The following is a 12,738-nucleotide window of genomic DNA, read 5'->3' on the forward strand; positions in this document are numbered from 1 at the left end:
AGTGAGCTGCTTATCACAGGAGGGGGCGGAGTCGGACTTGGAAGCCTGTGCCAGCTAGTCACAGCAATGGTAATCACCAGGTGATTAATCCTTCAGTCTAAGTAAATCGCACAGAGCCTGACATGTGACACATTGTTGAATTCTGTGTTTTAACCCCTACCTCATGCTGTCCTCAGATTACATGGCAAAAACCTGCTGACAGGTTTCCTTTAAGTCTGACAACACCATATGATACCAAGGCTCTATAGAGGTTGTGCACCCGTTTCTCTTATTCTTTATTTTAAAGGTATTATATGAATGTATTCTGCTCAGATAACGACTTTTTTGTGTTTTGTTTTAATAACTTGTTGGGTGGATTTTTTTTTAATAATATTACAGTTTTTCATGACTAGATCTTCTTTTTTTTTTTTTTTTTTCCCAATCATTTCCGCCACTTGGTTTTCCATTATGACTGAACTTAGTTTTTTCTTTTCTTCTGTGGCAGGTGATCCTGTTGCTCATCATGCTGATTATGAGGAAACGAGTCGGCCTAACCATTGCCTTGTTCAATGTGGCTGGGAAGGTTTTCATCCATCTACCACTGTTAGTCTTTCAGCCTTTCTGGACTTTCTTTGCTCTTCTTCTCTTCTGGGTCTACTGGGTCATGGTCCTGCTTTTTCTGGGAACTGCAGGTAATGGCTTAGGTGAAGCTATGCTAGCTGTGTATAACAATGCAAAATGAATTCACTTTAATATTTTGCTTTGTTTTTTTAGATAAATGTTAATGAATCTTCTAGTATCTAGTGTTACACTTCACACACATGGCAGAGCTTAAATGGAGGCATACATAGGCACTTTGTGTCTTGCTTTATGGTACTGTATTATAAAACTATTGTCCTCTACAAGCAGGGCTTTTGGGTGGGATAACTTTGCAATATGGCATCTGATGCAGCATGCCACAATTTTTATTTTAATCAACAGTTTCTAGTTGGCACTGGAAAGTTTTGAGGTGCTCACACCTATGGATGGCATCCCTCCTTATAGGAAACATTCTTCAAGAAGTATTTATGGTTTATTCAAGCAAAAGCATCATACTCGTGAGCCATTTTGGCTAGCATTAAGCCTTTTGTACGTTTGGAAGGCTCAATGTGAGCCGAAACGTGTCACATGTTTGAAAAAACCACGACTAATCCTTGATGAGTGAGTGCCGTTCATATAATTTATTTTTCTTATGCTTTAAAACAACTGCCCTTAGTAAAGTCTCTTAACTGTCTAACAGTTAAATTCTAAGGGGCCCCATACATGATAGATAGCTGCTGGGCTCCTGTGTTCTCTACAAGAGAATGGCTGCCACACTCCTCATTGGAAATTGGACATGATGGATCTGTTGGGTGAGAGATGGTGGGGCCCCATACCCATTAGAGTGTTGACCATGCCCACCAATGTTTATGGGGTTTGTAATGGTCACTGCTCCCTGCTGATTCTCCTGGATCTCTCTGCAGCATTTGACACTGTGGATCACCATCACCTCCTCACTATGCTCCACTCTATCGGCCTCAAGGAAACCGCTCTCTCTTGGTTCTCCTCCTACCTCTCGGTCCGCTCCTTCTGTGCATCTTTTGCTGTTTTTTCTTCTTCTCCTCTTCCCCTTAGGCTATGTGCCAATGATCAGGAGTGGCTGCGGGTTTAATGCTGTGTATTTATGCAGCGTCAAACCCGAAGCAGCCAGATTTTACAGAATAGTGGATAGGATTTCTAGAAATCCCATGTCCACTATGCGTCTCTGTGCACCTGCGGATCATCTGCGGAAACTGACATACGACTAGTCTTTCAGGACCGCAGCATGTCAATTTCTCTTTTGGGTTAGCATGTGGACTTTCCCCATAGACTAACATCAATGAGAAAAGTCCACATGTGAAGAAAAAAAAAATTGCGGCTGCTCATTTTCATAATGAGGGCAGAAGCCGCGCGGCTGTTCTGCACCGTCGGGGCCACAGAGGCTCCGGATCGTGGCCACATAACCTTACTGTTGCGGTTTCTCAAGGTCATCAATATTTGATGACCTCCTATTTTCTCATACACTGCCCCTATTTGACAACTCATCAGCAGATTTGGCTTCCAGTACCATCTCTATGCTGATGACAACTACACAAATCTTCACCTGACATCACTCGCAGAACTACAAAAAGACAAGGGATTGCCTGTCCACTTTCTCGAACATCATATCCTCCCTTCATTTAAAACTGAACCTTTCCAAAACTGAACTCCTTCTATTTCTTCCCTCTACTAACCAACCTAAATCTGATATTTGTTTCTGTAGGTGGTTCTACCATAACTCCCAATTGGCAAGCCCACTGTCATGGGTCTATATTTGACTTGTATCTTTCATTTACCCCCTGCATGCACTCACTCAGTTATGTCACCAGGATCTCTAAAACATTTCCAGAATCCTCCCTTAATGCTCCCTTTTTATACCTTTAAAATTGCAAAAACTCTTATGACTCTTAGTCATTCTCATCTGGACTACTGTAACTTTCTACTAATCTGTCTTCCTCTCACTAAATTCTCCCCTCTTCATTCTATCCTGAATTTAGCAGCCAAGCTCATATTTTTGTCCAGCTGCTACACAGATTCCACCTCCCTATTCCAGTCATTGCATTGGTTTCCCATCCACTATAAAATATAACATAAACTTATCACACTGACTCACAAAGTTCTTCACAGTACTGCACACCACTGTACATCTCTTCTCCATCATCTCTGTGTACCATCCTACCTGTGCTTTCTGTTCTGCTAATGTTCTAAGACTAACCTCCTCTAAAATCCAAACTTCACGCTTTTGTGGTGCTTCTCTAGTTCTCTGGAGTGCACTGCCCCTGACAATCCAGTTAATTCCCAGTATCCAGTTTTAAAGGGAATCTGTCACCCCCTGGGAGATATCAGACCTCTACTCTGGGCATACAGGGTATAGAAAAGTAATGCTATACATACCTGTATGGCCCATAGTAGAGGTTTGATTGCAGAGAAATGTGTTTTTATCAACTTTGTGTTGCTCAGGCTTGGCTTCCCCTGGACGCCAAGAAATCCCCGCCTATCTTCTTAGTAATCCCCCGAAATCCCCGCCTATCTTCTTAGTAATCCCCTGATATCCGCGCCTATGTGCTTATTTATCATATCCCCCCCCCCTCCTCTGCACGTCAATGGTCTCCCTCACTTACCCGGCATGCGCAAAGCGCTGCTCACATAGAGCGCGCTTTGTTTCGCCCGTCTGTCTGCGCATTGCGCCACAGGGTCCTATTGCACAGGCGCCGGGAAGTCAGTGACTCCCCAGCGCCTGCGCAATAGAACCCTGCGGCACAGTGCACAGACAGACAAGGCCGGGAGGAAACAAAGCGATATCTCCCAGGGGGTGACAGATTCCCTTTAAGCATGCCCTAAAAACACATTTCTTTAGGCAGACTTTTCACGTCACCTCAGTAATCTGACTACTCTCTGTTCTCATTTCCTCAGTCGTGTCCTTTCTATCATTTGTTCCCATACCCTCCATGCACTCAGTAGCTGGACAAAGAAAGATACCGCCTGGTGACTGGTTCATGCAACTTTACTTGAATTACATGTATTATAATGTCTGGACCGAACACGACAAGCACTTTTTACCTTTTGTGTCTCCCTTATTTCCTTATAGATTGTAAGCTTGTGAGCAGGAACCTCACTCCTCTTGTTTTAATATTTGAATTAGGTGCTGCTTTGTAATGTTCTAGGCTATGTTCACACTTTTGCATTTTTGCTGCATTTTTTAATGCAAATTAGGTTTCTTTTTACAGTATCAGAAAAAGCTATGAGATTCCGAAATCTCATGCACGCGCTTGTTTTTTCCTTACGGAGTTGGAAAACTGCTGTATTGTTGAAAACAGCAGCATGACAATTTATTCCGCGTTTTTACAGCATTTTTTTCACTCATAGAAAGCAATGATTAAGTGAAAAAAAGCATCAAAAACACAGCTATCAGTTTTTGCTGAATTTTTGGTGAAAAAAACCGCAGGTACAGCAGGATGTGAAAACCATTTTTTTTCTTGTGATTCCCCCCCCCCCTCCTCCTTCCCCCCCAAATTGAAATTTTGCCATAATGTCTTTGTATCCTCACCTGAGCATGGATGTAAGTATTAGTACAGTTTAATTAAATTAGTGCTATGTATTAAAGTAAACCATGCCCTTCCAGTGTGTGAATGTAAACCATGACATACCCACTCTATGCCCTACCAATGTGCTAAGTAAACCTTTGTGTTAAGTAAACAATTCCCTACCAATTCAACTTCCCTCACTGTTTTTACATTGGTAATTGTGTATTTTTTCATGAACTCATGCAATCTTAGTTCATGGCTACAGTTCATACATGAATCCAGCTTTTTTGTTGAGAATAGTCACTAATTTTTAAGACATAAAACTTTTTCCCCTAAATAATTTGAGGAAATTGCCCTTTTTTCCAAAAATGTTTTATGGTTTCCCGTACATCTTGCATTGGTGGCCTAAGACCTTGCATTATTCATGCTTGCAAGGTGGAAGCAAATCTGAAGTTTGGGATCCTGAAAAAACGCAGCAAAAAAGGCATCAAAACCTGCATTTTGGCTGCAGCTTTTTTACTGCCAAGAGATCCGGTTTTGGCTGCAGCAAAAAACAACAACGAGTGAACATAGCCTTATGTTGTCTGTACATATACCCTCTGACTTATAAGTGCTGCAGAATATGTTGGTGCTAAATTAATACAATTATTATTTATGGTTTAACCACTTAATGAAACTTCTTTCAGGTGATCCATTCACGAATGAGCAAGGATTTGTTGAATTCAAGATCAATGGTCCATTACAGTACATGTGGTGGTATCATTTAGTTGGGCTGATATGGATCAGTGAATTTATTTTAGCCTGCCAGCAGATGACCATTGCGGGAGCTGTAGTCACCTATTATTTCACAAGGTAATGTGGTTTTATAGACTTTCTCCTTCAGTGAAAACCGATGAGGGGTGTTAAATTAGAGTAGACACGATCTCTTCTTCAACATACAGTGACGACCAAAAGTTTAGCTTTTTTTTTTTTTTTTTAGAAAGTGTGATTACTTCTGTCTGGTTGTTGTGATGCCATTTTCCTGGTGATTTTAGTAAACCGGAAGCCAATTGTTGTCAGCTTGTGTTTGACATTGTTTTTTCCCTTTGTGTGTTAGTTTTCAACATTTGCAGGGCCAAATGTTTTGCATATTTTGTCATGGGTAGTCGAATTTTGCCTAAAATGTTATCTTTTTTTTTTTATGTGTGTGTTTTTAGGTTAAAACATGGCAAAGACAAATTTATCACCATATGTCAGGAAGCTTATTATTATTCTGAGAGTGAAGTCAGGCAAAAGCTAAAAAGAGATAGCTATGGAATTCAACTGTTCTCAGAGTCAAGGGTCATGTATATTAAGAGAGAAAAAGAAAGTTATGGAACAGCTGACAAACCTAGAAGTGGACGACCACGGAAAACTTCCTCCAGAGTTGATCACATTATTAAGAAAAAGTCAGTATCTGATGTCCATAAAAGTGCTGTACAGATTTCGCACAAAATGAACGAAGAATATGGGGTCAAAGTGAGTCGCCAAACTGTGGTGCGATGGCTAAGAGCAGTAGGGTTGAATGCACGAGTTCCAGTCAAGAAGCCTTTCATCTCTGGCAAACTCAAGTTGGACCTTCCGGTTCTTTGCAAAGAACACAGCCAATGGAAAGAGACAGGTTGGTCTAAGGTGTTGTGGTCGGATGAATCCAAGTTCAATCTGGTAATGATGGCAAGCACTATATATAGCGCCCAATTGTAAAACGTAATGATGTAAGGTACCAAACACCTACAGTGAAACATGGTGGTGGCAGTGTCATGGTTTGGGGCTGCTTTTCTGCATCTGCCATTGGCCCTCTGAATAGAATTGATGGAAATATGAATGCTACCATGCACAAGGATATACTGGAGGAAGTAATGCTGCCACATGGTAAAACCAAAGTAGGCATGGGATGGAAATTCCAGCAAGACAATGATCCTAAGCACACATCCAATTTAGTCAAAAATTGGTTAGCAAAGAAAAATGTCTGCCTGTTGCAATGGCCAAGCCAATCACCTGATTTACACCCTATAGAGCGCCTTTGGGATGAGTTAGGGTGACGAGTTGGGGTCTGTACCCATGGCAATAAAGATGAATTGTTTGCAGATTTGCAAATGGAATGGAGCAAGATCCCTCAAGATGTCTTGAATACCCTAGTGCAGTGGTGGCGAACCTATGGTACGCTTGCCAGAGGGGGCACTCGGAGCCCTCCCTATGGGCACGCACGCCAGCACTGGGAGATGCCTCTCCCTTCTTCCCATGTTCAAATGTATTCGCGTCTTTTAGACAAGAATACATTTGAACAGTGCTGCATCGGGACTGGGGCAGAGAGAGCTCTTGTCAGCCCCGGGTCCGACATGCAGCAGTGTGATGACATCCTCACACTATTGACCTCATCACGCTGCTGCTGGGGCCACAGAGGTGCAGAGACAGCGCGGTTACTGGTAAAAGCTTCAGGAGGAGCCAAACATTATATGTAGCACGGAGGAAGGGGGGGGGACATTTGTGAAAGGGGGCACAGTTTTGCTAGAGGCAGCATGTGGGGATGGAGGGCTGCTTTATTCAGAGGGGCAGTGTATGTGTATTTGGCAGAGTGACAGTGTGTGTATTTTGTCGAGGGGCAGTGTGTGTTGGGGGTGAGGTGGGGGGAGTATTTTGCATGTCTCCTGCGGTGCGTGCACCGGCCCCACTGCCTCCTGCGGTGCGTGCACCGGCCCCACTGCCTCCTGCGGTGTCCACACCAGCCCAAGGTTAAATTGCTGTGTTGGCACTTAGTGATAAATAAGTGGGTTTTAGGTTGCCGTTTTGACGCTCGGTCTCTAAAAGGTTCGCAATCACTGCCCTAGTGGCTGCAATGCCCCGTCGGTGTGGTGCAGTAATTGAAGCAGGAAGTTAGTTATGCTACAAAATACTAAGTTATGGTATTGTAAACCGTGAATTACTCTCTATGTTGGGCATATAGTATATGAAAAAGTTTTGGCAGTCAGTTTTCTTTAATTAAATGACCATACCTATATTCAAAAAGCATTTTGATTAAAATTAAGGTCTTGCATGTTGACAACTTCATGCACTTTCAATTCATCACCAGGGAAATGGTATCACAACAACCAGATAGAAGTAATCACACTGTAAAAAAATGCTAAACTTTTGGTCGCCGCTGTACTCGTGGAGCCAGTGTCTGACAGTGTGTCTCAGCTGTACTTAGCATCCCTCACATCTCTATACTTGCATTCTATCTGCAGAAACAAGAAAGACCTCGCATTTACGCCTATTCTGGCTTCAGTAAATCGACTGATTCGATACCATCTTGGGACAGTTGCAAAGGGAGCCTTTATTATCACTCTTGTGAAAATCCCACGAATGATCCTCATGTACATTCATAGCCAGCTGAAGGGGAAGGTAAATGGAAGAGGTGGCATCTGTGTGCACATGTATTTCATCAGCGTTGCTGTTTCTGTTTGCGTTTGAGAAATAATTTAAAAAAAAAATAATCTTCTCTGTCAAAAATAATAATAAAAAAAACAATTGGTGACCTGAACGCCTCTGCCAGTATAGACCGAATGCCCCCTTTAAAGCCACTGAGTTCACTGATTGGATGCCAAGCTGTAAACATGATGTAGGCTCCGCAACCAGTATCAGAAACCGAGAGCAGCGGCAGAGACTTTCAGGAGGGATGTGGAGCACAGTGTGGTAAGTTATGTTTTTACAAACTGCAGCCGGAGCCGAACATTATCTGAAAGGGGATAACTCGTTTAAAACCCCTTCACGACCAATGACGTATAGATACGTCATCGGCTGTGTCCCTGCCTTTGCTGCTGGCGTTGAGCCCACATCTTTCTTTGCACTTGATTTAATCAGGCATCAAGTGCCTCTAACAGCCGTGGGTGGATCTGAGAGCAACCCGCGGCTGTAAGCCAGTTAAATGCCTCTGTCAATCACTGACAACGGCATTTCACACGCTCCGGCCAGAAGTGTGTCACAAGTCCTGTCGTGATTGTCGGGTGACTATGGGTTGTCGTGACAGCTGGTGGTCTGCAGAAGACCCCCGTGCCTGTCATTGTGAATCTCCTATAAACGCTGGCATGTGGCCGCCATCTATTGGAGACTGTGACTTTTGCTATACATAGAAGCACTGCTATGTGTAGAACAGGTGATCGGATCATAGCAGCTTCGTCTCCTGAGGGGACTATTGAAGCCAGTAAAAAAGTGTGTATATATATAAAAAAATATTAAAAAAAACATAAGTTCAAATCACCCCTCTTTTGCCCCATTAAAAAATAAAGCAATTAAAAATGCACATATGTGGTATCACTGCGTTTAGAAAAATCTGATCTATCAATATATAAAGTAAATTAATCTGATCTGTAAACGGTGCAACGTTTTTTTGGTTGCCGCAACATTGCAATAACAGGCGATCAAAACATCATATCTACCCCAAAATGGTATCAATAAAAACATCAGCTCCGAGCACAAAAAATAAGCCCTCACCCGGCCCCAGATCCCGAAAAATTAGAGCATTACTGGTCTTGGAAAATGGAGACAAACGCAAAAACCTTTTTCATACAAATTCAGATTTTTTTTATTTTCACCACTTAAATAAAAAAGAACCTATACATGTTTGGCATCTGCGTACTCATACTGACTTGGAGAATCATATTGCCAGATCAGTTTTACCATGTAGTGAACAGGATAAATGAAGAAAAAAAAACAATTGTGAAATTGCACTTTTTGCAGTTTCACCGCACTTGGAATTCTTTTTCCCATTTTCCAGTACAATATATGGTAAAATTGATGGTATTTTTCAAAAGTACAACTCGTCCTGCAAAAAAACAAGCCCTCACTTGGCCATATTGACCTAAATAAGCTAAAAGTTATAGCTCTTGGAAGAAGGGGAGGAAAAAAGGGAAAATTGCCTGGGGGTGAAGGGGTTAAGCTTCCCTTTCATTAAAAGCTAGCTGGGTATATTGGATGGCTTGTCACCAAAGCCAGCTGGCACTTTAACAGCGGTTGATACATTAATTTGTCAAAACTACTGTCTAAGAACTTTTCCATTACCACGTTGGGACAGATTTATCAGAACTGACTAATTTTTAGACAGAGCATACTTAGACTAGACAGTGTTAAAATGTGCCAGATTTATCAATGGTTCCTGAGGTTTGCTAATCTGTCTAATTTTAAGACACTTTGGTCTAAGTTCACGTAACCTTTTATTTGGCTTTGTGCCAGAAATGTGTCGCAGTTTTGGCACATTTTCTTGCAGGTTAAACCTCGCCCCTTTCCATTAAAGCCTCCGCTCCTATTTGGACATGCCGTAAAAAGTGTTTAAAATACATCATAAATATGGTGCACGAAAGACATTTTTTTGGGGTGCATTTTATACCATATTTAGGGCACATTTAGCTTGACAAATCTCTTCCATTGTTGGGATCTAATGGGTAACGTTTCTCCTTGTGGAGAGTGGCATGCCAGTGTGATGAGGCTTATAAGCCCATACAATGATTCCCTTGGAAAACGTTATATACAAATTGCCTCTTCAGAGGGGAAGAGGACTAGAACTCTATGGAAATCCTAAAAGTCACTATCGACCCTTTTAACAAGCCTTCCTACATGACTGAGGTTTGGCTTTTATCCTAAGTCATATGGCAAGGCTCGTTAAAGGGTCAACAGTGATTTTTTGGATTGTTACTTCCTATAGGTGTCACTAGAGTTTCTTCAATTATTGTTATGATTTTTTTATTTTTTCCATTTATTAAAAATAGTTAAGGAGGGGAAACCGATATAGACGTGTTTATCAGACATGTATTGCGTACTATACCTCAGTGCATGGAAACTACAAATGCAGATCTCACCATAGAGCTGTGTGTAAGTTACCATATATATCTTGCTCATGTTCCAGGAGAACGCATGTGCCCGCTGTATGTTGAAATCCTGTATCTGCTGCCTCTGGTGTCTAGAAAAGTGCCTAACATATTTAAATCAGGTAAGAACCATATTTGTTCACATACTATATTTTAGTATTCGCAAAAACTGTATGTTCACACAGGGCAGATTGGCAACAGACTTTGCTGCAAATCAGCATTAAAATCTGCATGCTTTACATTCTGATTTTGACACCGATTTTTTTTGCAATTTGAAATCAACAGCGAAAATCAACGACGTAACTTGACATTTTGTGCAGAAATAATGTAAACTAAGATGCTTTTGGTTGAGTAACTACCCTCCCGTATTTCCACCCCGCAAAGCTTCACTCTTCCACTTGCCTTTGGGAATCCTTGTAGAAAATATTTCCACTGTGTAAGAACGTTTTCACACATCCGTGTTTCCGCATATGGACTGTAATGCATGGACTGGCTTCGGGTCTCCTGACCCAAACTCCGCAGCTTCATAAATGCCTATAAGGTTGTTGCGTTTCAGTCAAGAGACCCACAGGTGGTCCGTGCATCATGGTTCATTAGCCACTATTTCCAGCTCGTTGGCTACAGTTTGCACAGGTCTGTTATTTTTCATTCTGGCCAGTAAATGGGCATCTTAAATGGGGGACCTCTGGCCATGACATGTATTTTCCTTAATGAGGCATGTGGGCGGGGTTCCTCTCCATGAGAGAGAGCCCCCTTTATGGCATTTTTCTTTGATGATTGAATCTGGCCATAGCTGCCCAGAATACTCAGCTTCTTCACAAGAACATTGACATTCTCTGAGAAAACAGTCTGGACAAGACTTCAAACAGATTTCAATATAGTGGAAATGATAAAATCCTGCCATGTATTCACTTTTCTCCTATACTTGATGCAATTAATCTCTCAATACGCTTCTCATGTTATATCACTTTTGTGTATGATGAACATACAGGTGCTTCTCACAAAATTAGAATATCCTCAAAAATTTAATTTATTTCAGTTCTTCAATACAAAAAGTGAAACTCATATATTATATAGAGTCATTACAAACAGAGTGATCTATTTCAAGTGTTTATTTCTGTTAATGTTGATTATGGCTTACAGCCAATGAAACACGAAAGTCATTATCTCAGTAAATTAGAATACTTTATAACAGCCTTAAAAATGTTTTTAAAATCCAAAATGTTATCCTACTGAAATGTATGTTCAGTAAATGCACTCAATACTTGGTCGGGGCTCCTTTTTCATCAATTACTGCATCAATGTGGCGTGGCATGGAGGCGATCAGCCTGTGGCACTGCTGAGGTGTTATGGAAGCCCAGGTTGCTTTGATAGTAGCCTTCAGCTCATCTGCATTGTTGGGTCTGGTGTCTCCCATCTTCCTCTTGACAATACCCCATAGATTCTCTATGGGGTTAAGGTCAGGCGAGTTTGCTGGCCAATCAAGCACAGTGATACTGTTGTGTGTAAACCAGGTATTGGTACTTTTGGCAGTGTGGACAGGTGCCAAGTCCTGCTGGAGAATGAAATTTCCATCTCCAAAAAGCTTGTCGCCAGAGGGAAGCATGAAATGTTCTAAAATTTCCTGGTAGACGGCTGCGCTGACTTTTGTCTTGATAAAACAGAGTGGACCTACACCAGCAGATGACATGGCTCCCCAAACCATCACTGATTGTGGAAACTTCACACTAGACCTCAAGCAGCTTGGATTGTGGTCTCTCCACTCTTACTCCAGACTCTGGGACCTTGATTTCCAAATGAAATGCAAAATTTACATTCATCTGAAAACAAACACCTTGGACCACTGAGCAACAGTCCAGGTCTTTTTCTCCTTGGCTCAGGTAAGACGCTTCTGGCATTGTCTATTGGTCATGAGTGGCTTGACACAAGGAATGCGACACTTGTAGCCCATGTCCTGGATACATCTGTGTGTGGCGGCTGTTGAAGCAGCAGTCCACTCCTTGTGAATCTCCCCCAAATTTTTGAATGGCCTTTTATTAATAATCCTTTCAAGGCTGCAGTTATCCCAGTTGCTTGTGCATCTTTTTCTACCACACTTTTTCCTTCCACTCTACTTTCCATTAATATGCTTGGTTACAGCCCTCTGTGAACAGCCAGCTTCTTTAGCAATGACCTTTTGTGGCTTACCCTTCTTATGGAGAGTGTCAGTGACCTCCTTCTGGACATCTGTCAAGTCAGCAGTCTTCCCCATGATTGTGGAGCCTACTGAAACAGACTAAGGACCTTTTTTAATTGCTTCAGAAGCCTTTGCAGGTGTTTTTTGTTAATTATTCTAATTTACGGAGATAATGACTTTTGTGTTTTCATTGGCTGTAAGCCATAATCATCAACATTAACAGAAATAAACACTTGAAATATATCACTCTACTTGTAATGACTCTATATAATGAGTTTCACTTTTTGTATTGACGAACTGAAATTAACTTTTTGATGATATTCTAATTTAGAGAGAAGCATCTGTATCTATGAAATGTCCTCTTTCTTTAGAATGCATATACAGCCACCGCGATCAACAGCACAAATTTCTGCACATCCGCAAAAGACGCCCTTGTTATCCTTGTGGAAAATGCTCTGAGAGTTGCTACCATCAACACGGTGGGAGATTTTGTACTCTTCCTTGGAAAGGTAACTGTGCAGCATCCTTAGAAACTAGATGACTTTGTCTGCTGAAACCATGTTTTGTCTACATGTAGATGAGTACTTGTGTAACTACTGAATCT

The 12,738-nt window shown here is 41.6% G+C and overlaps 1 protein-coding gene across 2 annotated transcripts in view; it reads left to right on the top strand.

The window, feature by feature from the left end:
- The window catches only part of SLC44A1 (solute carrier family 44 member 1), a 129,082-nt gene that overhangs the window by 97,438 nt on the left and 18,906 nt on the right, over positions 1–12,738 (top strand). For both annotated transcript variants that reach the window (XM_073666604.1, XM_073666611.1), the window contains 5 exons: positions 485–671; positions 4,787–4,952; positions 7,343–7,499; positions 9,997–10,080; positions 12,506–12,643. In XM_073666604.1, coding sequence (XP_073522705.1) covers positions 485–671; positions 4,787–4,952; positions 7,343–7,499; positions 9,997–10,080; positions 12,506–12,643 — 732 coding nt within the window. The remainder of the gene's footprint in view (positions 1–484; positions 672–4,786; positions 4,953–7,342; positions 7,500–9,996; positions 10,081–12,505; positions 12,644–12,738) is intronic.

Source organism: Phyllobates terribilis, unplaced genomic scaffold (genome assembly GCF_046119375.1).
Source record: "Phyllobates terribilis strain yellow unplaced genomic scaffold, ASM4611937v1 Scaffold_1__5_contigs__length_1240528914, whole genome shotgun sequence".
In the NCBI taxonomy this organism is placed as follows: Eukaryota; Metazoa; Chordata; class Amphibia; order Anura; family Dendrobatidae; genus Phyllobates; species Phyllobates terribilis.